The sequence below is a fragment of the Cupressus sempervirens genome, chromosome 9 (genome assembly GCF_028749045.1).
Source record: "Cupressus sempervirens isolate cs-2001-9-10 chromosome 9, ASM2874904v1, whole genome shotgun sequence".
Lineage (NCBI taxonomy): Eukaryota > Viridiplantae > Streptophyta > Pinopsida > Cupressales > Cupressaceae > Cupressus > Cupressus sempervirens.
Window position 1 is genome coordinate 576501676 of NC_143126.1, and position 26362 is coordinate 576528037.

The window sequence follows — 26362 nt, forward strand, 5'->3', positions numbered from 1 at the left end:
ATCTTTCAATATAATCCCAAGTATGATTCAACAAAAAATATCAATCATATGATATTCATCATACATATTCTATTGGTATGTGCACTGACATCGAATCCTTGACGCCTAGCAAAAGAATATGTTATATCCTAGAAGGATATGAGTTATCTGATTTCCGACACTTCGGGACAACAACTTAATATAGCCTATTAGATAATAAGAAATCACAATGTCATCGTCTCTATCAGGACAATTATCATGATCTTTGGCACTTCGGGACAACAACTTAATGATGTTTGATCATGATAAGTTCCTTATCATGACGTCCAACACTCTGGGACACAACTTAATGAAGTCTGTCATGATAACAGGTGTACCATTTATAAGATTGTCACCTTACTATGATTACCTTCTGTTTATATATGTCAATGAAAGATTGTCACCTTTCATTACATATCATATGATAATGTTAACCATGAACCAAGTTAGAGGGTGGTACAAAAACTTTCACTTCAATTCTATTTGACAGAGAAGAATGCATTACAAGGAATTTCACTTAGAACTTCTCCTGATAGAGAATATATCATTCACAAAGGATTGCACCTCAAAATCCTCGCTCTAAACAATAATCGTGTGAAGTTAGGTCCTGTAGTTACTCCCTGAGAGGTTCTCTTCGCTCAAGGATTCCTGTTGGACTCCCTCAGAATCTGATATCAATTTTCTGATTTTCTGGTGATAAGTCATTACTTCCTCACGATATACATAGGAGTAGGCCCATCAAAATCATGCAGTCACACATATGTATTTTAAGACTCCCTTTGAGTATCAATCTTCTAAGCTCCTGCATTGCCCTAGAAGAAGTATCATGCTCCCTCTCAATGTAGAAGGATCTCATAATCTCAATCATCAAAGATATTTGCTTCAAGAGCCTCACTTTATCCATCTTGATCATCAACGTTTTTGGAGCTACTATCATAAGATGGAGTCTACACAATATTTGCTAGCATGTGTAAAGTACCAACCTTCTTTTCCTGCAAGAACATCCTTAGACACAAAGGAAAAGATCAAGGCAAATAGCTCTTTATACCGTGTATAGAAATACAAATAAGAGAGAGACTACAATAAGTAAATAAATGAAATATTGAACGATAATAAATACTTATCTCTGCACATCAACATTGTCGATACAAGTTTGTCTAATGAGGGTCCATATGCAACAAATCAGGAAATGTCTCCATATAAGCATTTGTCAAATAATGAGAATGGAACATTGGTTATTATTGCCCCCACAATGTAAAATTCCTAGTTACTCCATTTTAATCATAATACAAAATACTATGCATAATTTGAAGCCAATAGCATTGCCTTCATACGTTGTATTTTCTCATAATACTTGCGGTGCTCATCTTTATAGAATTGATGTTACTGAAATGTATAACAATTTTGGAAACAGGAGTTCCTCTTTATTGTTCGAGTCAACCACTCTGTTCATTCGAGTAGAATTAATCCATAGATTCATACAGCTATTGAGAAGCTACTACCAATCATATTATGATCATTCAATGCCAAACTCCGAAGTCCACTTGCACAATAGTAAAGAAATTTGTCCCACAATATTTTAATCTTCAATTCTGTAGATGCCATCTTTAGAGACAAACATCCACGCACAAATTTGGTAGGATATTTTTACCCGATATAGTTGGAAATCTATTTATCGCTGCATATTTAAGATGGTTCGACCATAGTAGAGGACATTTTTGTATTACTCATTTGGTTCATCCACCTTTTCAAACCAATTATAATTGAAATTTGACAACATGATATTAATAACAAAAAACTGTCCTTGTTTTATCTGATGATAAGACAAAACTTGAATTCCATTATCTAAGGAGTAGCACGACTGCAAATTATCTTGAGACACGTGGATGTGAAGCCACATTTGAAATAAGGACAAACAACGCCGTCATATATTGAACTTCATTGAAGGAAGAGATGAAATTGTTTTCTGGTAGAAGTTATTCGGCGCAAGTTGACATAATGACACATACACATATTCAAACTCAGATTGGTCTCTTTTCATTCTTGCTGAATGGTTGCGTATTCTTTTACATACATTATAGTAGAATGGTCTTTGTTACTTCTCACTACTTTAAGATTGCACAGGATTGTCTTATATTGTGTGTTGCATTCTTATATAGTTTTATTTTCTCTCCACTTATACCACTGAACATCTTTCTCGAGCATATATGTTGTGGCTCTTATAGAGAGTTTTGTGCTTATCCTATATATTGACGGTATGTTTCTTTCTCTTGTCATTGTTGATGATAAGAGTTTGTAGAAATATATAGATATTTTATAGATGCCTACTCAACTCTCTCTGACTTGATTTGTTCATTAATTTCTTAATTTTCTCTCATCTGTGTTGGGTGTTTGAATCCTCTGCTTCCTTATTTTCTCAAGTCTCCTAACTTCTCAATGTAAACTATGCCATTATATAACTCATGAAAATTATATTCTTATCTTCTTGTTTGGCAATCCTATTATATTACTTCTCCATAGTTAATGAGCATTGAGCATTGTCTATTCTCGTGGCTTACTCGATGACCTCAACATATTAGTATTGACTTCGTTTTTCTTTGATACTCCTTTCTTCATTATTTTCATTTCTTATTTTTCCTTTGATGAATGATATGAACCTTTAGTTATTAAATGCTTCATCTCCCTATTTCTAGTGTATTGATTTTTTGCATGGATCCTTCCATTTATGCAGCTATGATTTCTTTTGTATTTCTCATTCATTCCTTGACCCTTAACCTTGATCGATTGCTTGTGACTTATCGATTTATCGTTGTACCTTTGGTGGTTGTTTTTTGATTGGTCCATGCCGTTGACGTTAGATCATATTTGCTAGCTTCAATTCCTTTACGAGACTGCTAAGGTGAATAGTTCCACATCATTTCCTAGCATATTCTTTGATCAAAATTTTCCATATGATGTTCGATATAAACCTTCGACGATTGTGTCTAGTGTCCCTCATTTGCCTCAATCTCCTTTCTCTTCGATGTGATTTCCATATAAAACCTTGATGCCACCACTTCATAATCCAATGCGTATTAAATGTTTTTGTCCTTTTCTTATTATTATCCTTTCCCCATCTTCATTCTTTTCGATGCCAATGAACGTGCACTGTCTGCAGTTAATGCCATATGTAATGTCTTCCACGATTAGGGAAAGGGTTTATTTCCCTCAATCTATTACTCATCTAGCATATTGTGTGAGGTGATCTTTTTTAGACCTTCATAAAGATTGGCTTTATTATATGCGCGATTTCTATCAACAAATGCAGGAGGTAATTTGTTGTGATTATTGTTTGGTTCCTTTTAATATGAATATCACTAGTAACTATGGATGCCGAACTTCTCTCCATTGGATATGAAATTTCAGAGTACAATAATTTTAGATTTTCGTAGGGAGAATTGAAACTGAGTTTTGTTTTTGTGACTTATGGGCTCAGTCACATGGATCACCACCGTCCAAATGCTTATTTATGTATGCCTTCTTCTATAGACAAATCGCATAGCATGATTAATAGCAATAATTGTGAGAAGCTTCATTGTATTCTTCTGTTGTCACTTTTTATGTATGCTAAATCTATATCTTTCATCACAGACACAAAATCTTTCTACCATGTATTTGATTTTTTGATTTCATTCACAGTCTAGCTCTGATACCATGATGAGTAACATGGATCATTTTCTGCAAATGTACTAACATTGCCAATGTAATTGATGTGTTTCAAATGCAAATTTGAAGATTCATAAATATGAGAGGAGGAGACATTGCTCTATAGTTAATCATTATTAGTTAATATATTAATAATATAAATAACCATATATATATATAATATAGTATATATATATCCATATGTATAATATATATAAGAATATTTATCTAATGATGATTTACCATCAATATTGTATTTCATGATTCAATCAATCTGACTGCAACTACAACCTTAACAATTATTGCTTTGGGTTTATAGTGAAGTGGTGATCTATAAAAAACTCCACTCCATGTAAATGCAACTAAACCCACATAGTGGATTGGGGGAGTTAAATATTGTGAATTGGGCTTGTGGCTACTTTCACCAACTTGACTTCTTTGTCAAAACATTGAGAGGAACATTCATGACATTGACATTCCTGATTCATTCCAAGTTGACATACTCAAAACTGCATTTATACCTTAGAATATTATGAATGTGGAAATATGATGGACATGGTCCATATCTGTGCTTGTTTGTTTCACAAGAGCATTGTATTTCATCAGGCTGTCTCATTCAAAAGCTCTCAAATGGGCATAAACAATGTAGATGCTGGTAAAGGTTGTGGTCTTGGCCTTAGAGATGCCAATTGTATTTGGATAAAAGTTTACAAGCTTTTAAACATGTCCATGGCTGCAGACATGAGATGGCATATCTTTGTGCCATTTAGGTAAAAATTACTGTCAAAAATTATTGACAGGCATTATTCCGTGACTCCACATTCTGCACATGCGCCCTTCAATCTTCATATTATATATGAAGACATTTGATTGAAGCAATCCTTCGAATCAGTTTATACATTTCTTCTTCTACGATTCACATTTTCCACGTATATTTGTCTCCACCTTAACTCATTCTTATTTGGATAACTTATTGAGATCGATTTCTGAAGAATAGATCTCTCAAACTTCTTTAATCTGCAGTTTGGTTCTGAGACCATGTTAAGGTAAAATGACCGTTGCAAATGTAATAACACTTTCCATTCATTATGTGTGTTCCAAGTACAGAATGTGTATAAATATGAGTAGAGGAGACATGTTTCTGTGGTAATTATAAGTTAATAACCAACTAGACAATATTAACATCTATCTATCTATCTATGTATATATATATATATAATTTATAATTTATATAAGTAGATATATTAGAGTTTGTCTAATTGATGATTGACTAATAACCATAAAATGATTATATTTAGATCAATTCAGTCCAATTGAAGCTACAACATTAACACGTGAGATGACCCCAGGCAAAACATTTTCAGCTATTTACTTCGCTAGATTCAATTCATCAAGTTTTGTAGATGTATGAGTGGGGAGAATGCACTTTGAAAAGCTCGTTGCCAAGGTTGGTTGGGTGGTCACTGGAACATACTTAATCATTGATGACAATGTAATTTTTTGCTGCCCATGCAAGAATTTAAATCAAATTATTGTTATTAATCATCTGATCATGAGAATCAAGGATCAACAATCTTTCAAAGTTGAATGAAGTGGTTTAAGTTTCCTAAGCTTGGTTGGTCTTATATGTTAGCAGTACTTGTACTTTGTATTCAGAAAATCCCTTGCATCATAACTACCTTCTCTATTTTTAACAAATCTTTTATTTACTGCTAGAAAAATTAATTTATGGTCTGTTATTGTTTGCCATGCACTGTGTTTACTCGAACGAAATTAAATTTTGTATATTACTTGCATTTCGCGTGCGCGCGCGCACACACACACACACACATATGTATATGTAATATGAAAGCACACCCAAACACATCCAAACCCCCCTCCCCTCCAAAAAAAAAGATAAAAAAAATTCACGCATTCGTGCACCTGATTCTCTTACTTGTTTTTGCATCAGCATCTAAATCAACAACTTAGCTTTTTATGACACATTAATTGTCCTTGGTCTAGTTAATGTACTTGTACTGTACTAGTTGTATGTCACTTAGGTCCCAGGTTCTTGTGAGCATGTTCTACTTGCAATTGAGACTCTTTTTCTTGCTAAGACATTGCCAAGTTCTACTCATGAACTATGTGATTGCTAAATCAAAGTACTAGCAACATGCATGATTGATTAATATCACAAAATTATATAAATTTGATTTATTTATAATGTTTGACTAGAAAGTCACACCCCTCAACCAATGGGAGAGGAGGTCAAGGAAGTCAAAAGCTGAGTTTTTCTCAATTGGTCAGGAGGGTGAAGAGTGATTGTTATCGAATTTTATCTTGATTAACTGTAGGTAAATCAGTATCCTGTAGGACCAATTTTATGACTTCTTGTCATTGCTTTAAATTCTCTAATTCAATTTCTTTTGGACACAAAATGTTGGAAATGACTCGTGACAATTGCAAATCAACCTGAGTATCAATGAAAACCAAACTTATCTTATGAACAATTCATTTTAACAAGGAACCCAAGTGCTTTCCAGAGAAGATAACTTCTTCATAAGAAAGCTAAAGGAAGTGATTGAAATTTATAACCACCCTTTCAACTTTAATTGTGATGATGGTTGGATCATCAATGCTTCATGGAAACCTTTATTATCCAAGATCAATTAGTCTCCCTTTGTCCTCCCCTTGGGCTCCTCTACCCACCCCCTAGTTTCCCCCTCCTGTTGGGTGATGTAGTCTCTATTTGGTTATCCGGTGGCTCCCCACAATTTTGTGTTCCTTCGAGGTTTTATTCCAGCCCACTCTACTTGTAATTTCTTACATTTACTTTCATATATCTCTCCACCACATTATGTTTTTTTTTGTGCATTTTCTTTCATATTTCTCACATGTGCTTCGTTTTTGTTTTTGTGGATATTTTATCTTGTTATGTCTTGTAGTACTTATGTATTTCTTTTTAAGCCTTGCACTTTCTTTTATATGCTTATGTGTATGTGTGTACATGTTTTTATGTCGATGCATAGACAATTTATGTTATTGTATATATGCATAAACATAAACATATATAATTATATGTATTTAATTGTATATATACAAAAACACTTATATATACATGTACACATACATACACAAACAGAACACAAACACACAAGTACTTATATTGTGATTTTCCGTTCTTGATAATGGCAGATGAATTCTCCAATACCTCAGTTCCGTCCATGAGGGTTTTTTTTCCGAACTCGCACAGAAGTCAATTGGTTTATAGGCATTCAAATTAGAGAGGGGATTGTCACATGGAGGCACTTCTTTACTGCCGGGTTGCAGCAATGGAACTGTACGGTGAAGTCAAGATGTCCATACAAGTCATATTGATAGGTGTCCTACAGTTGGGGGAAGATGTGCAGTGATGTAGTTATGATGTGTCATACTGAGGAGGGTAGGTAGGTGATCATATTAATTGAGCCATATAATGCAAATAGCCGTATGGTTTGGGGGAAGTACTGATGGTGGGGAAAGTATTGATGTTATTTGAGTGTATGATCTGCGGACTTCAATGATGGAAACTATGACAAGGATTTTTAATGCCACAAATGCTATGCAAATAATGTTGTAAGTGTAAAGCCACAAAATCACAAATTGATAATCACGAACAGATCAATTAGTAAGTCTCCTGCATATTCTCATAATGATATTGCTTTGGGTCACAAGAACATGTAGTGGGTGTTGCCAAAAGCCAATGACTCAAATATAATTATTTCCAGGCAATGAAATTATTGCAGATTACAGTGGGGTTGGTTGATGACCCAATAGTTACAGATTAGTCTTCAAATAAAGATATTTGCAAATAGGTGCACAAGTAGGGAGGGTCTTCTACCTCTGAAGCTGTGGACAATTGTTCTTAGCCTTAAGCCTCTGGAAGTGCAAAAAGAAATGAAAATCAAATGCAACCATGATGATTTACAATGTCTAGCCATCTCCTTATTAAGGCCTTCAAGAAGCATTTAGAGATTTACAACAGGCCGACAATATTATTTAATTTATTAATTTGGGCCCCTATATTTTTAATTAAAAAGAATTAATTGAAGGCCCTTTATGATTTAATTTAATTTTTGGGACCTATTAATCAATTAATTTAATTAAAGTATTACATTAAAAATTTGGGGACATCACATATATTTATGCACATTTATAGACATGTAGACGTACTTATATATATAAAAGTGCATATATATGCACTTATATATATGAAAGTACATATATACATACATGGATATAAATGTATATATAAGTTCATAAATATATGTATATATATTTATAATATTGATGTAGTCCGGTCTCTCTATATATATATTTACATTTATATAATATAAATATCTTCCTTTCTTCTTTTTGCTGATATATATGTCCATCTCCTCTTATCAATTTATTTTGGTATGCACATTTGTGTGTGTGTGTCTTCATCCACACACACACACACACACACACACACACACATACATTCGCACACATATATAGTTTTGTGTGTCTTGTCTCATTAGGTTTGATTAAGTAATTAGACTATTGATTTATTTTAGTAAGTTTTTTAGTCTATTTTCTCGTTTGTTGGTTCATTTTTATTTTTGCCCAATGGGTATTATTTAGTTATTTTATTTTATTTGCAATGTTGAGCTTTCTATTGCATGTTGACTTTTCTTGACCATTGACCCTTGTCCTTTTGGCATCTGTTATATCTCTTGAGCTGATCTGCAACAATTTATCTTATTGTTTCTCTAGCACTTCTCATCCTGATGATGGATCACAGAGTGTGATTCAAAATGTTGATGCAAAAACAAACACAACCTATCCCAGAAACAGCATTGATCTTAATAATGGATTGTGGAAATCTCTTCAGACTAAGGAAATTACACTCAAATTATATCTTCAATTTGGATTTTAAACAATCGATTGGAGCCCGAATATTTCGAATATAAAATTGATGGAATACTATCAGAATAACATAATTTTGCAATTCTATGGCTTTCTGTGTTATTGCATGTTTGAGTATAGAAGTTGTTCTTTTCAGATTATTTGGTTGCTCATCTTTTCCTGGATGATTCAGCAAATATGATTAGCATGAAACTATGGTTTGAACTGTTTAAACAACAGGATTACTAAGTTATAGAAGTTTAGCAAATTGCATAGATAAATTAGAGAAGCGATTATATACATGTTTATTGTGCCATGTCTTGTACCCATGAAGTACTTGTCAATTTTGACGTGTGTGCAGTTGACCTTATATGGGTTGGAAGTAGGATTTAATCAAACTTGATTGATACTGCATAAACTTTCTGTCGAATCACGATCAGGATTTCAGAATTGGCTTGGAGGAAGACAATCTAATTGGCTTTTTATAAAGTTTTTGTCTGGTGATCATTAGTCCTGGAAACATAGAACTGGATGAAATTAACCCTAGACCATACTTAAGATCTATAAGTACTGATTATCTTGATTCTGTTTTATGGAATCAACAATGACAAGTTATAGCTTGTAGTTCATAAATCTGCTGCAATTTTTTGAAGTTTAGATCATCCCATGAGGACCAAAATGTCGATAAATTTGGTTCTTTGAAAGTTTTTGCGAGTATGAAACATTGCACTCATAATTTTGTGATTTCTTTTGAATTTTGTATAGTACTATATTTATCGGTATTTTTGGATTTAATGATATGCTCCTGTGAAACACTTATATTACCATTACAACTTTTAGACAGGTTTCAAATAAAGCCATTTACCTATATTTATTCTATTTTGCATTTTCTTGTGACCATTGAGTGATTAATTATGGAGCATGATATCATCGTTGTTAATGCAGGCTGGCAAAAGTTTGATGTTGAAATTACCAACGGACGAGATTGTAACATCTGCATTGTTGTCTCTGACAAAACTTGCCATTAGATCGATGGTGACATTGGCAGACCAGGTATTTGATTTTTCTTTTAAAATTTTACATAAGAATAAACGAGATTTAGCATAGCAAAGATTTAATTGATGTAGAGGTGAAAAGTCTAGTAGTTCACAATCTATTTCCGTGTAAAGTACAAACTTCAACGAGGAAAGTTCAAACTATAATGAAATGCTCCAATGAAAGAGAAATTATTCCTTGCTTGAAGATCAACTCACATGCTATAAGGGTGAAATAATAGATCTATAATGGTTCAAGATTGTAATACAACGGGATATGTCATGAGCACTTTGTTTGGCATGTTGTTCTCAAATTGAATTTAGTCCTTAAGAAGTGAACGGTTGTTTGTCTGATATTTTACCATCTGCGAAACTATCAAGTGCTGGTGATTTAGTAAACTAAACTCAGATGAAAGGAAAGAGAAGGTTTTTCATTAAATTCTAGTGAAAGGAAAAGGATTTCATTGTAAAATGATTTAATATTTAATAACTATGATGGATGCTTTGTCAATGAGACAATGGCCACTAAATTAGCAAACCAACTGTTTAAATTATCATGTTCCACCGGCCTTGTAAGCGAATGTTATTCCTTTCATGATTTTAATATCTTTAAGGGTCCATGCAAACCATTCCTATGTATTTTAATTTTTTTATAATTATCATACTTGTCGGATATAGTAGGTCATGCTACCATTGCTGCTCATTTATCCTCAAAGTGAAGTTTGTGCTTAATATTCAAATGATTAGTTAAAGAAATGAATCACCTTCAAGGATCCAAACTGTATACTGAAAAGTTAAGGCCAAGGTTTTAGAATTTTCCTAGCACTATCTTCATCATAGGAAATGATATTGTTCCTCAATTTGTCAATCTAGGCTACGTCAACACTCTTCCAAAACTTTGTGGGACCTGCCTTAAGTTTTATTTGTGTTGAGATTTTTAAATTTTCATATTATTGTGACCATTTTTCTTGTCTTTATGGTGTAAGGCCATAGACGACACCTTGTAACTTAAAGTTTGATAAGCGTGATCCCTTCTTGGTTGTGCTCGTCAAACTTGTCATGATCTTGTTCAACTTCAATAGGATGAGACTTTTTACCCAAAAGGAGTCCATCATGCTGACAATACTCAAAGATAGTCATCATTCAGTGCTTCCACGTGTTGTAATTCCTTTCATTGAATCGTCGACTGCTTTCCAACGTTATGTTGGCCAAAGACAACATTGTGCACACTTTTTGGGCACAAAAAATGAGAAATTTTGAAGAGGCAAAAAACTAATTGTGGAACTTGAGGCACAGGTCCCAGTGCAGTGGAAAAGGCAAATTTGTGTACTGATTTCAAAGATAGATGAATTATAGATGCCATGAATCTCCAAGTGTAGACCCACAAAAGTATAACAAAGACCCAAAAATCATTAGGGAAAACCCACAAAATATAGGTTAAATATATTCTCTGTTCAAAAGATTAGAGGATTTTGTAGAAACCTTAGCTAGTTAAAAAAAATGATTGACAACCATTGAAAGTGGTAGAGATCTGAAATGAGGTCACAGATTTGAAAAAAACATTAGATGAGTAGAAAGCACTTGAACAGTTGTTCTTTTTGTAAAGCACAATCTTTCATGGCAAGAGAAGCCAAAAAGAGTGGTATATTTTGAGACAGTTAAATTAAGAACTGTTACAAATTTGCCTCAAAAAATTTCAGTTGACTTTTGCATCTGCAAATAAATGAGCTACAGTCTTGCACCGCAACAGATAACAAAAAATGAGCATGAAAATGGTCGTTCGAGTCAGAGAAACAAGGGTACACGTCTAGCATAAGAAATCAGCCCAGGATGAGCACATATTAAGAAATGCAAATAAAACAATGCCGTAATGACGAGGAAAATTGATCTAGATAGCCTTCAAACAAAGGTATAAAAAACGACTAGTAAATTCAGTTATAGGAAATAAAAGTCTTTAAAAACGTTTTGCACTTGACACAATTTGCAATTTTTGAATTCACAAGTTTTATTTGGGGAAAATTATTTTTCAAAAAGCCTTGAGATGATTTTTGAAAAAATTAAAGAATAAATATTTCAAAACAAAAATTTTGAATTTTATTGAAAAAATTTAACAGTGCTCTGATTCCATATTATGCAAGTAATTGGTTAAAAAATGAATTGAATGATCAAACGATCATTTGTAGTTGTACAAAGCCGATGTTTCTATTATGAATTAATGGGAAAAGGATAGATCAAATTCTGTCCGAGAAGTGGCAGATAACTCATCTTGTTGCGAGGACTTCTGGAAAATGAGAAAACATGAGGTTTTCTTGCGAGAAGTTGATGTTGAGAAGTCTGCAAATTCTGAGCAAGAAAACAAAGGTATCCCCTCTAGAATTCCCTAACTTCCCACGATAACTTGAACACTTCTTGAAGTTATTTGCTATAAATTTTAATACAAAGTTAAACTTCTTAACAATCTTATGATCTGCTTTTCCACCATGTTTTATACAAAGTAAAAGGTGCTCTTGCAATGAACTTCTTTGTTGTCATATTATGTTTGCTTGCAATCTAATTTTTATTTTAGAAAGAAGTTATATGAATAATGAGCATGATACAACTAAGATTATTACATGAAAGAAAATGCAAAATCTTTCCATTCAAACATCGGATATGAATGTGTCTATCACTTGCTTGATGGATATTAGTTTTTACTGTAAGAGTGGCGTATTTTGAACCAATTAGATAAAGAGCTGTGACAAATTTACCTCAAAAAATTGCAATTGACATTCACGTCTGCAAATAAATGAGCTACAATCTCCTGCCGTAACAAATAACAAAAAAGAGCATGGAAATGGTTGTTTGAGTCAGAAACAAGGGTTCATGTCTAGCATAAGAAATCAGCTCAGGAGGAGCATGGATTAAGAAATGCCAAAAAAAACAATCCCTTCATGACGAGGAAAAATGATATAGATAGCCTTCAAACAAAGGTAAAAACCAACTAGTAAACTCAACCATAGGGAATAGGTCTTAAAAAATGTTTTGCACCTTACACAAATTGAAATTTTCGAATTCATGATTTCTTTTCAAGAAAATTGTTTTTCAAAAAGTCTAGAGATGATATTAGGAAAATTTAAAGACTAAACAAAAATTTGAATTTTATCGAAAAAAATTAATAGTGCTTTGATTCCATATTACACAAGTAATCGGTAAAAAAATGAATGAATGAATTGAATGATTACACAATGATTTGTAGTTGTAGAAAGACGATTTTTCTATTGTGAAACAATCAGAAAACCATAGATCAAAATCTCTCCGAGAAATGGCAGAGAACTCGTCTTCTCGTAAGAAGTTTGAGGTTTTCTTGTGAGAAGTTGATGCTGAGAAGTCTGCATATTCTCTGCGAGAAAACAAATATATCCCCTCGAGAAGTCCCTAACATCTCGTGATAACTTGAAAACTTCTTGTGGATGATCATGTTATGAATTATTTGCTATAATTTTTATTACAAAGTAAAAGTTCTTAACGTTCCTATAAACTGCTTTGCCACCATGTTTTACACAAAGTAAATGCTTCTCTTGCAATGGACCTCTTTGTTGTCATTTTATGGTTGCTTGTAATATAAATTTTGTTTTAAAAAGAAGTTATATGAATAATGAGCATGGTACAACTAAGATTATTCCATGAAAGCAATGCCAAATGATTCCATTCAATAATCAGACATGAACGTGTCTATCATTTGCTTGATGGATATTAGTTTTTACTGGAGTCTACTGAGAAGGGGAAGAGGAAGATGTAGATTGGTTCCATATTGTACTTGACATTTGCATTTACTTATCCTTTTACAAACACAATTTGCTATTTATAGTTTGCTTTAGAGTTTAGAGTCTTTGACTATGGCTGCCATCCATTGGCATTCCACATTAGGATGCAATTCCGTTACATATTGCATTTATACATATCTAGATCAGCTTGTTGGTTTGTTTACGCATTTAGTGACTTATTAGATGCATCCTCTTAATAAATTTTGAAAGAAAATGCATTTTTGATCAAAATTGAAGTCATTTTAAAATTCTCGATATTTTCCCAAGAAGTTATCAATTTATCTATGATATTTGCCAAGATCCTTTTTGTTGCCTTGCCGAGAGGTGGCAGAGGACGACATTTTGAACTATGCATAAAACTACATAATTATAATATTGACCATTAAATAAAAAATGATAAAGAAATTATTCTAATATTGTGGACACCCATGGTCATCTTTGGGACACCAAAATATTTTCTTCAGAAGAAAATGAAAATGAAGAGGATATTCTCACAAAAGACAAGGGGAATAGGAGAGGAGAATGAAGTGAAGAGGATATCCTCACAAAAGGTAAGGAAAAGAGTAGAGGAGAATGGAGTGAAGAGGATGTCCTCACAAAACACAAGTAAAAGAGAGAAGAATGGAGGTAGGTGCTAGGGGAGGGTAAGGAAAAGGGAAGTGGAGAGAACACTAAAACGCCCCAGCCATCCAGGACTTGTTAGCATATCACTAGATAAGTGTAATCTTACATATATTAGTTGAAAATTGAGATAGGTAAAATTGTTGAAACACGACACATAAGTGGAAGAAATTTTACCATCTTCAAGTTCATATTTGTTTATGGTTGGGTAATGACATTAGACCTTTAGTCTAAACTCAAAAGTATTGCAATTATAAATATATATCTGTGTGTGTGTGTGTGTGTGTGGATCGCCAAGCATTGATTTAGTTAGTAAATAAGCTGATAATTCAAGAGTAGGAGTTTACTTTCAACATTGTAGTATGGCTTGGCAATAGCCATGTCATTGCAAATCAACTCTGAAGGATCAAATCTATAAAGGCTCCAGAGGGGGTGAATGAAGATTGTAACATCCCAATTTTTGGCTCCATTTGAAATGTTCATATAACTGCTGAGGTATCATGTGAAGTTTGTTGACAGGTTAAATTAGTTACAATCATGTGAAATGGTAAGATGGTCAAGACTTCCTGAGTCTCACTGATCATCGATCAGGTTATGTTGATATCATTTACCTTCTTTCTCCTTATTAGAAATCGATGCTAGTATTTATAATGATAGATTTAAACATGTCATTGTTCCTTTATCAAATATGTACCAATGTTATAAGTGAAGTATAGGTACTCAGCTCATGTCGGCTGACCTTCGTTTGTTTTTTCTTCATGATCAAATGCAAACTGATTAGCATCAGAGATGAGTCGAAATGCACAATATATGTCTCTCATAATGAACTTTTCTTTACTTCTTATTACACTTCTGTGAAATATCTTTTGTGAATTCTGAATCACAAGGACTTAATGCTAGAATTGTTTTATCATTTTGCATTAGTTGAGGGCCAGCGATGTACTGCTAATGGAAGAATTCCATGCTTAGTAGAATGATCGATCACCAAGGACTCACCCTGGCCGAAATGGCCAATGATAGAGGATGAAGAGGTAGAGGTGATTCTTGCAAAAAGGAAGAACATAAATCAGAACTATCATACATGATAAAATAATTAAACTCTAAGAACTTCAAAGTAAGCTCATGTTTGTCCAATATGGACCCTGCTGTCAAGTCGAGTGGTGAAATTAAGTAAGTACCAAGATGCTCAGTGGTTGGACAAGGTGTTCCATGTCTATTTCGGGTAGGGAGGGCCTTTCTTGAATGAGATTATTTGGGGATATTTGAAGGGTCTGTGGTTGGGAGGTTAAGTCCCTGACAATGTTTCCCTCTCCACAAGATGTCAAGGCATGCACCAGACTAAGATAAGTTATGCATTCAAACATTTGTTAGTAATAGGTATTTTACTTTTATGATGTTTATACAAGTAAAAGATATGATGGAATGATTTATATCATCGATTTAGTTATTTCCTTTAATGAAAGCAACTTTTCTTGTCAATGTAATTGGTAACTAGTTAGATCGCTTGATCTTCCAATTGAACATGAAATATATCTATATGCAAGAGATAAGTTTATTTGATGAATTGTTATTTCAGTCTTTCATTTATGTGAATAATGTATATGAGCGTATCTTCTAATTGTATGTTATTGCCATAGTTAGCAATGGAAGGAGAAGGGATGATACAGTGGTATTTGATGCCCTAAATGATACAATGGTATTTGATGCCCTATTTGATACAATGGTATTTGATGCTCTAATTGATACAGTAGTATTTGATGCCCTAATTGATACAATGGTATTTGATGCCCTAAATGATACAGTGGTATTTAATGGTACCTGTCATTTCGATAAAGTGGTATAGCTATTTGTTCCTAAGCGGTGTTTATGGACTAACCTCGGGTTTGGAGAAGCATCCCTAGATGGATTCTGGTTTTGAATACTACAGTATGTAGATTTTAAATTCTGTGTTAAATTCATTGATGGTGTCTTCAATTGTTTGTTATGAAATTTCAGTTGAATTGTTTGTAACCTTTAATTCGATTTACATGAACATATATATGTGTTATAACTATCTTCCTCTGAATATGAAGTATTAATTGTATTCTTTGATATGATTGATTGTTAGTTAAGACCTGGTAAAAGTGGATGTTACAAAGATTTCCCAAGTGCCACCTATTTTATATTGCAATATTGCCACAATGGTACAAATGCATTGGTGAGTACCTATCTATGTCCACATTTACACGGACATACCGCCTAGTGAGCGATTAAAATTTTCCTTGAAAAGTAGGACCTTCAAACTCATTAGTAGGTTATTATACAAGATGGGTTTGGATAAGGTGCTACTAAGTGTAAGTTTTCTGCAGATTCTGATGTAAGAATACTGATATATTAAATGGTCCCTAGAGATTTTGGACAGAATATTAATTGTTCTTGGAGAATGGTGAATAATTCCGGAAATCAATTTATTCCTGATATAAAATTGCTAAGGTAGTAATGCTAGAAGAGCAAATTTTTTTTCAATGTGTGTCTTCTATCCACATACTTGCCTCTCTTTATAGTAAACCCAAGGGGCATGTCCTTAGAAACGAAATGACCCTTTCTAGGTCGACCCTTCCATAAAACACCTTCTCCTCTACAAATTGGCGGTCTTAACCATGAACTAATAATTAAATTTTAATTAACTACAATAATCAAGTACAAGGCATATAAGTATGCCTCGCAAATTGGTGATTTGTTCTAGGGAGATGTATTTATCATGAGGCCCTATATAAAAGAAAGTACATACATTTTAGATCTGTCTAACCTGAAAAATCAGATCATTAATATGATCAAGTTCTTAGGATTTAACACTCCTGCTTAACTTGATAATATAAATGAGAGGAACATATCTAGCAACATTGTTAAGCATATATTTGTACTCTATATCTATCTGATTCTTCCAAGCATGTAGTATCATGGTATGCATGATATTCTGTCATATTACTATACCTGTAATATGAATTATCACTAATACTTGTGATAACAATATTACATATGATGCAATACACATGATAAAATGCGGAGAATAATTAAATTCTTCCTTTATCCAAGTTGTGATCCTTACGTCACAATATGATCCCGAGTTAAATCTGCCAATACACAGGATAAAATCTGAAGAATGATTAAATTCTTCCTTTATCAAAGTTGTGATTCATAGGCATAAAAATGTCTACATCACAATGTGGTCTTCAACTCATCTAGATCTGACAGTAATTCTCTACTGTTTAGTACATTATCTCAGAGATCGTCACCTTTCATAATGTCCTTAATACAAGTGTTCATTATCTCAGAGATCGTCACCTCTTATATAATGAATACAAATGGTGAAGCCCATAACAGTCAATAGCCTGACAATAATAATTTTAACACAATTATTTCATTAATAATTAAAGAATACAAATGTATTATAATTCAACCATACCAAGTCTTTCTCTAAAGTGATCTATCTTCACTTGAGAGAGAGGTTTGGTAAGAATATTTGCTGTTTGATCTGTAGTGCAAATGTATTCTAACTTGACAGTTTTTTTGTCTACCATATCTGTTACATAATGGTAAGGAATTTCAATATGCTTGGATTTGTCATGAAAAATTGGATTCACAGAAAGCTTGATGGAACTCTGATTATCACAGTGAATAATAGTGGGATTCATGGGTTGATCAAATAATCTCATAAGTAACTTTCTAAACCAAATTGCTTCCCTAGAAGCCATTGCAGCTGCAATGTATTTACCTTTTGTGGAACTTTGTGCTACTGATGATTACTTTCTGCATATCCATGATATCATTGCTAAGCCCAAACTGAAACAACATCCTGAAGTGCTTTTCCTATCAGTTTGAGTCTGTGAATCTATGTAAGTTTAAGTCAACTTTCTTATACTCAAGCCCAAGGTTAAGAATGCCTTGTATCTCACAATGTGTTTGACTGCAACCAGGTGAATCTCCTTTGGCTCACACATAAACTGACTTAAGGCATTTACAACATTGCAAATATCAGGTCTTGCATTTTACCAAGTACTTAAGAGACCCAATCATTTGTCTATAAGGAGTAGAATCTATGTAGGGTGATTTTGTTGTTGCTTCCTTAAGTTTGTGTAGATTAGTCTCCATTGGAGAAGACATAGGTCTGCAGTTCCACATTCCAAATCTCTTCAAGATGTTTAATGTATACTTTCCTTGATTAAGTATTATGTTGTTAGAGTTTTGCCATACTTCCAGTCCTAGGAAGTAATGAAGAAGTCCTAAATCTTTCATATCAAATTCTTCGATTAGATCTTTCTTGCTTTGATCTATAAGATGATCATCACCTGTTATTAGTAAATCAACATATAGTTTCAAAATTATCATATCTTCTTTATTCCTTTTATAATAGAGATTTGGATGAGCTATATTCTTAGAGAGCCCTAAACTGGTGAGATATGATGCCTTGGGAGATTGTTTATGCCCATAGAGAGCTTTCTTGAGTCTACACAAATGTTTTTGGATTATGAGTTTCAAATGCTTCAGGTTGTTCCAAATATACCTCTTCAGTAATCTTTCCATTCAGAAATGTTGTTTTTACATCAATCTGATGCACTTTCCATCCCTTCGATGCTACAATAGCTAGGACTGCTCTTACATAGGTGTATCTAGCAACTGGAGCAAAGGTTTTTCATAATCAATTCCTTCCTTCTGAGAGAATCCTCTGTCTATGAATATGGCCTTATACTTTTCAATGCTATCGTCAGCAGCATGCTTGATCTTAAATATCCACTTAGAAGTGACAACAGATTTTCCCTCAGGCCTTGGAACAATTTCCCAAACATCATTCTTAATAATGGATTGTGATTCTTCTGTCATGGCATCTTTCCAAGCTGTATGTTTGATAGCATCTGAAACATTTATGGTTCTGATTTAGATAAGTTAGTCATGTTTGTTGCATAGCTAGAAAATCTTTTGGGTCTTATGCTTTGTTTGAAGGTTCTAGATGGTGCAGTGAAGTCTTGTGCTTCCTCTACAGTCTTAATAGCCCAAAGTGGTCTGTTCTTAGGATTTTGAGTTTCCTCAAGATTAAGGTTTTGAATCTCACCTTCGATTTCTTTAATGTTCTTTTGAAACTTAGGATCATGATTTTGTTCAGAACTAGGTATATGTGAAGGATCTTCAGAACTTAGGGATCTTTTGACTTATTCAAGTATTACATCCCTACTAAGTTGAATGTTTTTTTGACTAGGTTTGGAAACTCTATATGCTTTGAAGGTTTCACTATACTTGACAAAAATGCCTTTCCTTCCTGAAGGTTCTAACTTAGTTCTTTTTCTTTTGGAACATGTATGTATGTAGGGCACCCAAATATCCTAAGATGACTTATATTTGGTTTAACCTTAGAAACGACTTTTTTAGGAGTTTTATCTCTAAGGTGGGAGTGAGGACTTCTGTTTTGAATATAGAGAGCAGTACACGAGGCTTCTGCTCAAAGATATAATTGTAAGTTTAGATCAAGTATCATAGCTCTTGCTAATTTTGTAATTGTCCTATTCTTCCTTTCTGCTACCCCATTTTGTTGAGAATTATAAGGAACAATATACTCCCTCTTAATTCCTACTTTTAAAAAAAAATCTATAAACAAATCTGAAGTTTTTATTTTATGTCCTGATAGGTTTTCAATTATGGTTTTTAATTCTTTAAATCTTTTGAGGATTTCTTCTGATTCTTTACATTTCAAGAAATAAATCCACGTCTTCCTAGAGAAGTCATCCATAAAGAGTACGTAGTACAAAAATCCTCCAAGAGAAGGAACAAACATAGGTCCACATAAATCTAAGTCTACTGTTTCTGAAACATTGTTAGTTTTTCTAGTGCTACTTTGAAATGGACTTTTGGAGTTCTTACCTAGTGCACATCCTTTGCTTATGCTTGAATGACCTTTGTTCAGCTTAGGTAAACCAATAACCATCTTCTCCATAGTTGATAAGGCTTTTAAGTTTTGGTGCCCTAACCTTCTATGCCACACTTCGTTTATATCAGCTGCTACATGGATTAAGGCTTGAATAGGTTCTATATTTAATTCATACAAGTATCCCTTTCTTTGACCAGTCAACTTTGATTTCTTAAATGAAGAGTTCTTAGACTAGGTCATTACTTTATCGTCTATGAATGCAATTTTATGTCCATCATCTTCAAGTGCTGGAACAGAGATTAGATTCCTCTTGATTCATGGTACATAGAGTACTCTTTTGAGACGAAGAGAAATACCCAACTTCAGTTTCATGGTGCAGTTCCCAATTCCTTTGACAAAATGAGTGGAATTATCACCTATAGTAACTTTGTCATTAACTTCTTCTGATATTGAGTCTAGTACTTCTTTGTATCTTGTAGTATCGAGATGATCCACTATCAATTACCCATGCTTTACTTGATACTTCATTTGATATCGCTGAATAAAATACACATTTCTCATGGTCATAGTTTTCTTCTTTCCTAGTAACGCGTGTACAATTTACTTGTTGTTTTGTATTCTCTAGGCAATTTTCATTATAGTATCCAAATTTCACACATTTAAAGCATTTTACTTTTGATAAATCTGTCTTAGATTTGTCATTTCTTTGATGAGCCTTCTTCTTCTTGAAGTGCTTCTTCTTACCGTTGTAGGAATTTTTGTTGAGAACATTAAGTTCTTCATCTTTAGTTTTTTGATTTTTCTCCTTTCTTGAGTTGCCTAGATTCTTCTTGAAGGCAATCTCTTTTATGTCTATTGAAGTCTGGAAGTTTATTTCTAGCACTTACTCCTTGTGAGAATGTTTAGCATGAATCCAGTAACCCATCAATTATGGTCCCTATACTTGCAAGTTCATCTCTTAGACTAGCCACCCTTAGGAAGAATGAATTCATAGTTTCTCCCTTATCTTTATATGATTTTTTTTTTTTTTTTTAGTGCAAGGGTTTTAGTTGCATTGTTAACCTCATATGCATTTAATAATGCACTCATCATATTAAATGTTGTCTGATGTTTCATTAGCATAGGTACTATTTAATTTTTAACTCCATCTTATATGATTTTCAGGGCTTTCTTGTTTCTTTTAATCCAGATAGTTTTATGAGGATCAGCATCAGGTTGCTTGGATTCCTTATGAACAAACTGTATTACATCATTGTCTTCAAGAGTCATCATAATTCGAATTTCCAAGCAACGAGTGTTCTTTTCCATCAAACCTGTCTTTGGGTTTGATTGCACTGATTGTTGAAGGTAGAAGGATATTGCTAGATATTTTTAATCTGATTGTCAATTTGCCGAGCCCAGGTTCGACAACTTGGCTCTGATACCATGTAACTTTTTTGCAAATTCTAATGTAAGAATACTGATATATTATCTTCAACCTTGCTGGGAATGGTCCTTAGAGATTCTGGACAGAATATTAATTGTTTTTACAGAATGGTGAATAATTCTAGAAATCATTTTATTCCTGATATAAAATCACTTAAGGTAATAATGCTAGAAGAGTAGACTTGTTTTCAATGTGTGTCTTCTATCCACATACTTGCCTCTCTTTATAGTAAACCCAAGGGGCATGTCTTTTCATGCCCTTAGAAAGGACATGACTCTTTCTAGGTTGGCCGTCCATAAAACACCTTCTCCTCTACAAATCGTTAGTCTTAACCATGAACTAATAGTTAAATGTTAATTAACTACAATAGTCAAATACAAGGCGTATAAGTATGCCTAGCAAATCGACAATTTTTTCTAGGGAGATGCATTTATCATGAGGCCCTATATAAAAGAAATTACATGCATTTTAGATCTGTCTAACCTAAAAAATGAGATCATTAATATGATCAAGTTATTAGGATTTAACACGAAGATGCATGATGTAGTAGGAGATTCAAGGGTGCTAAAGAGTCACATGAAGTGTTGGTTGGAAGTCAAACAGGACTTGACACTATTGCATGAAAGGTGCTTCTGGCAGGATTGTGGTGGCAGACCCAAAGAAAGGACACTCGAGTGTGAGTGCTTGGGTGCGACACATGCGAAACGACAACAATAAGCCATTGAAGAGAGACTTTGTTAAATTGTTCCTTCTGCAATCACCAAAGTTGTTTGAATATGGGGTCTTGAATTCCTCAGATCATTGAAGGTGAGTTACATGCATTGGCGTTCGTAGATTGTGGTGGCCACTTAAGTACTAGGTAGGATAGTCGGTACTCAAGTACAATGATCTTAATGAACTCTTTAACTTGGGAAATTTTTGAGTTCATTCATTAGTTCCATACAAAGTCAAAGTAGTGGGGTTAAATGTTTCAATTAAATTTTCAAGTTTGGATGATAATCCTATATGGGGTCCTATAAACAGATTGAAGCTAAAAATCTATAGAGGGAGAATCAAATTGGAAGAGTATGACGGCATTGCTGAAGGGTGCTGAAGGTTTGTGTTGAAGGGTGCCAAGTAAAAGCAACCGAAGGGTGTTGAGTGCCGAAGTGGGTTGATTGCCAAAAGGTGCTGAGTGATAAAGGTAGTTGAAGGGTGCTAAAGGCCAAGTGCTGGGTGTTGCCAAAGGAAAAATCTTGGGAGTTGAGGGCTAAAGGAAATTTGTCAAGAATGTTTCTCTATCCGAGTGTGCGGGTAGAGTGTCGACTAAGTGTCATGCAGTTGTGATAGTAAAGTGCAGAGTGGGTGCCCAAAAGGTTGAGTCAGTGTAAAGAACCTTGCTAGTTCTTTGAACGGATACTATTGATGAAGATATGTTTCTTGGATTTTGAAATTATTTTGCAATTTTTTTGAGTTATGATAAATCTTTCCTTCTTTGGATTTTTTGACAATAATAAATGAAATGAACAATGGAATGCAAAAACTTTGAATTCTAATTGCAACAATGCCTTAACGAATATATTTAAATATATAGACTCTAAGAATGCAATTATCTAAATGCGAATATTTAATTATGAAGTTCTGAACCAAGAGATTAAATAACATTCAATATGAGCCAAAATTGTAATGCAGCTATACTAGGAATAAACAGGGCCTTCCAAAGATGATATATTCAATCACAGCTCCATAATATTCAATTGGAGCAGAAACCTGAATATTCAATCACAGCTCCATGATCATGCATTTGGCATTCAAAAACAATCTCCATTCTTGTAAATTATATCTAAAATGAGATGCTGAATCTTCTTCATAATTTGATCACCAAACTAAGTAAAATCATAATCTCTGAATGAGATTATTGCTGGCACAAGACATTGGTAGAGAACAATCAATTTAATGTGCAAAATACTTAGAAGAATTCCCAATTCTCCCATCTTTCGATTACTCAAACCCTAGGCACAAACTCTTCAACAAATTCACCATATTAAATGCACAATAGAATGGCTCTATTTTGCATTGAATGCACTTATAATTCTCAAATGCAAATTGATCTTGAATCTTCTAGCACACATCTCACCTAACTTACATATGTGCCTCTTTGTTTGCAAATTTTAAAAAATAATATTTTATTATATCTTCCTTGAAGAGCAACTTTTAAGTTTTTAATTTAAAGTTGACATATAACAAAGTTACGTTATTAATTTAAACTCTCACATTACTCGAAAATGACCTTTTCATTTATATAATGATACATTGATACACAAGGTCCTTGTTTCACGTGCCCAATATTTAAAACTTCTCATTTTGATTCCAACGAACTATAACACTAAGGTGTCCACCAAAGAATTTAATAGAAATAGGAACCTTAGTGCACATAAATAAATAATAACCAATAATGCATCCAACTTTGCAAAAATTTTCCAACCACATCGGAGTGAAATACGACCAACATAAATGATTGTGATGATGAAATATGATGAATGATCCAATTGGGTGAGTTTCTAAGAATAGACACTAGCTCCAAGAATCTTGGAACCCAATCCAAAAGTGCGAAATAACATTGAAAAACATAATATAACTCATCTAAATCATTTGAGCTCATTGGAATCATCCATTGACAGAGCCATAACCCACTGAACGACCTAGCTTCAAAATATTTGGAACTTTTGGAGAGATACACACAATCGTTTTTTGGTAAGCCAAAAGACTCTACAACAAGGTCCTCTAATCACCAATATTAGGTTACAAGGACCCAATGATAGACCCCAACTGCAATCAAAGGTGAGCTAAACTTTGGACATTACAGTCAACCTTACTTGAAATTGCTAAATTGCTTGTCCCAAGCAATTTTGCATCCAACAACTGACCACTCCAATCCGAAAGAGAATTGACCTCCACTAGGATCCTGCAGAAAAATGGGTGTAATGTCCCTGTCATCACCAAATAATCCTTGTATATGCAACAACATCAGTATGATGAACAAAGTTTGTAGTGCTAAACACAGTGCCAATATTTGTAATGTAGAAGGAACATCACATGAAAACAACACAATAGGGATTTTAGATTCACCCTCTTTCTCTGTGTCAACTAAGCTATCATCCAAACATTAGACTCAAGCACAAACAAATTGTGTACCCGATAAATATCCTATATACAAGGATGGAATGTGATGCTATATGCACTCCTCATTATATACACCCTTGTGAACTCCTCAATAAGACCTGTAAGAATTGATTGATGCCTTGGTGTACTAGTGGAATCCCAAACATCATCCTCACTCATTACTTGAGGGAGACAATCATTAACCTCAAATAGTGGATTATCATATGACTGGGTAACGTCGATATCAAACAAGGCATTACTCACGAGGTGAACTACGCCCGTATATTGATATGAAGAGGTCATTGCGAGATTTGAGAGACATAATGTGCAACCTTCTCCACATGAACTATACCATTCCTCAGTAAATCTTCATTGCCTACTACTTAGAGACAGTATGTGAACCCCCTTAGGGATACCTTGCAAGGCATACTTCTTGCCTCGGTACTCAATCTTCATCTCCACCATGCACAAACCAAGGAACAATTCCATAATATCCAGAATCCACTGCATCCCTAGCACAATATCCATCCCTTGCAAGTCGATCACATAAAAATATGACTTCATCTCATAATCACCAAGGACTAAAGAGAAATCCCGTATGTCAGTGGTAGAGGTAAGGGTGTACGCATCTACCACCCTGACTCAGAACCCAACAAACTCCTACACTTAAGATGACATTGGCTAACAAATCCCTCATGTATGAAATTATGTGTGATCTTGATGTCTAACATGAAAATGCAATGATGTCCATCTATCAGTCGTCGCATTTTGAAAGTGGAGGGATGTGGTACAATAATGGACATCGTTATTGGTGATAGACTGGCATCAAGAACAAACTCAGTAGGGATTCTTTGGGCATCATCATCATTTGAACCAATTGGTTGTTGTGAAGATTCAACCTCAACATCATCATGGTACACCCAAATAGAATGATTTTCCCTTCACTTAGGCCTTAGAGGGCAGGATAGGTCTCTGTCATAAAGTTCTTTGCACCAATTAAAAAGTTATCTCCTCAAATCTCGACGAGTTGCCTCATCGTGTTTCACAACTGATTTTATCTTAATTAGTGGGTGTACCTCAAATCATTATCTTCATTTCCTCAAATCATTAATCAGTGGGTGTACCTCATTTGCAGGTGAGGTGCTAGGTTTAGGCTGTGTTTGCCACTTAGGAGATGAAATCACTATGACCTTCTTGATGCCCCCTGCAAGAAAGGGTGATCAAATGCTTTGAATCATCCTTTGAGTGGCTCCTGTAACCCTTCTTTAAACAGGATAACTAAGCATTGTCTGTCACATTAGGAACCATGATAGAGTCTTAGAAACTCACCAATGAAAGTCTTTAGGTTGCCTATTTGCTTGGGATGAGCAAGGTTCTTGAAGGAAGTTTTTTGATCCTTCTGATCAAATCTTTTTGCAATTCTATCTGCAAACTCCTAGCAGGATGTAACCTAATCACCATGTAAAGTGATCAACCCATAGTATCACTAATAATGGGCCATAACATCCAAGTGCAACACAAAAATTTGAATAGCGTCCTCCTTAGACACAAGACATGATTAGAGATATGTATCAAGCTTGTGAACCCAATCTCTAACTGTTACCTTACCTTCTGAGTGGCTCCTTTCCTAAAGGCAATTGTATGTTTGTTAATATCTCACTTAAATGGTCCTATGCTCTTCATCCATAGTAATTGTAAAATGAAGTCAATAATTTCCAACTCCAAGTTGTGGAATTGAGCCGAATAAGTGTAATCTCCATGCACTTTGAGGGAATGTTATGGAGTTGCAATATATGGCAGCTCCATTGGCTACTTTAATTTTGCTACTGTTACATTGGAGTTG

At 34.0% G+C, this 26362-nt stretch overlaps 1 protein-coding gene across 3 annotated transcripts in view; it reads left to right on the top strand.

Moving 5' to 3' along the window:
* Window positions 1-26362, top strand: part of EMB1895 (ARM repeat superfamily protein) — a 234797-nt gene that overhangs the window by 111713 nt on the left and 96722 nt on the right. For all 3 annotated transcript variants that reach the window (XM_089801186.1, XM_089801187.1, XM_089801184.1), the window contains exon 4: window positions 9541-9648. In XM_089801186.1, the coding sequence (XP_089657312.1) occupies window positions 9541-9648 (108 nt within the window). The remainder of the gene's footprint in view (window positions 1-9540; window positions 9649-26362) is intronic.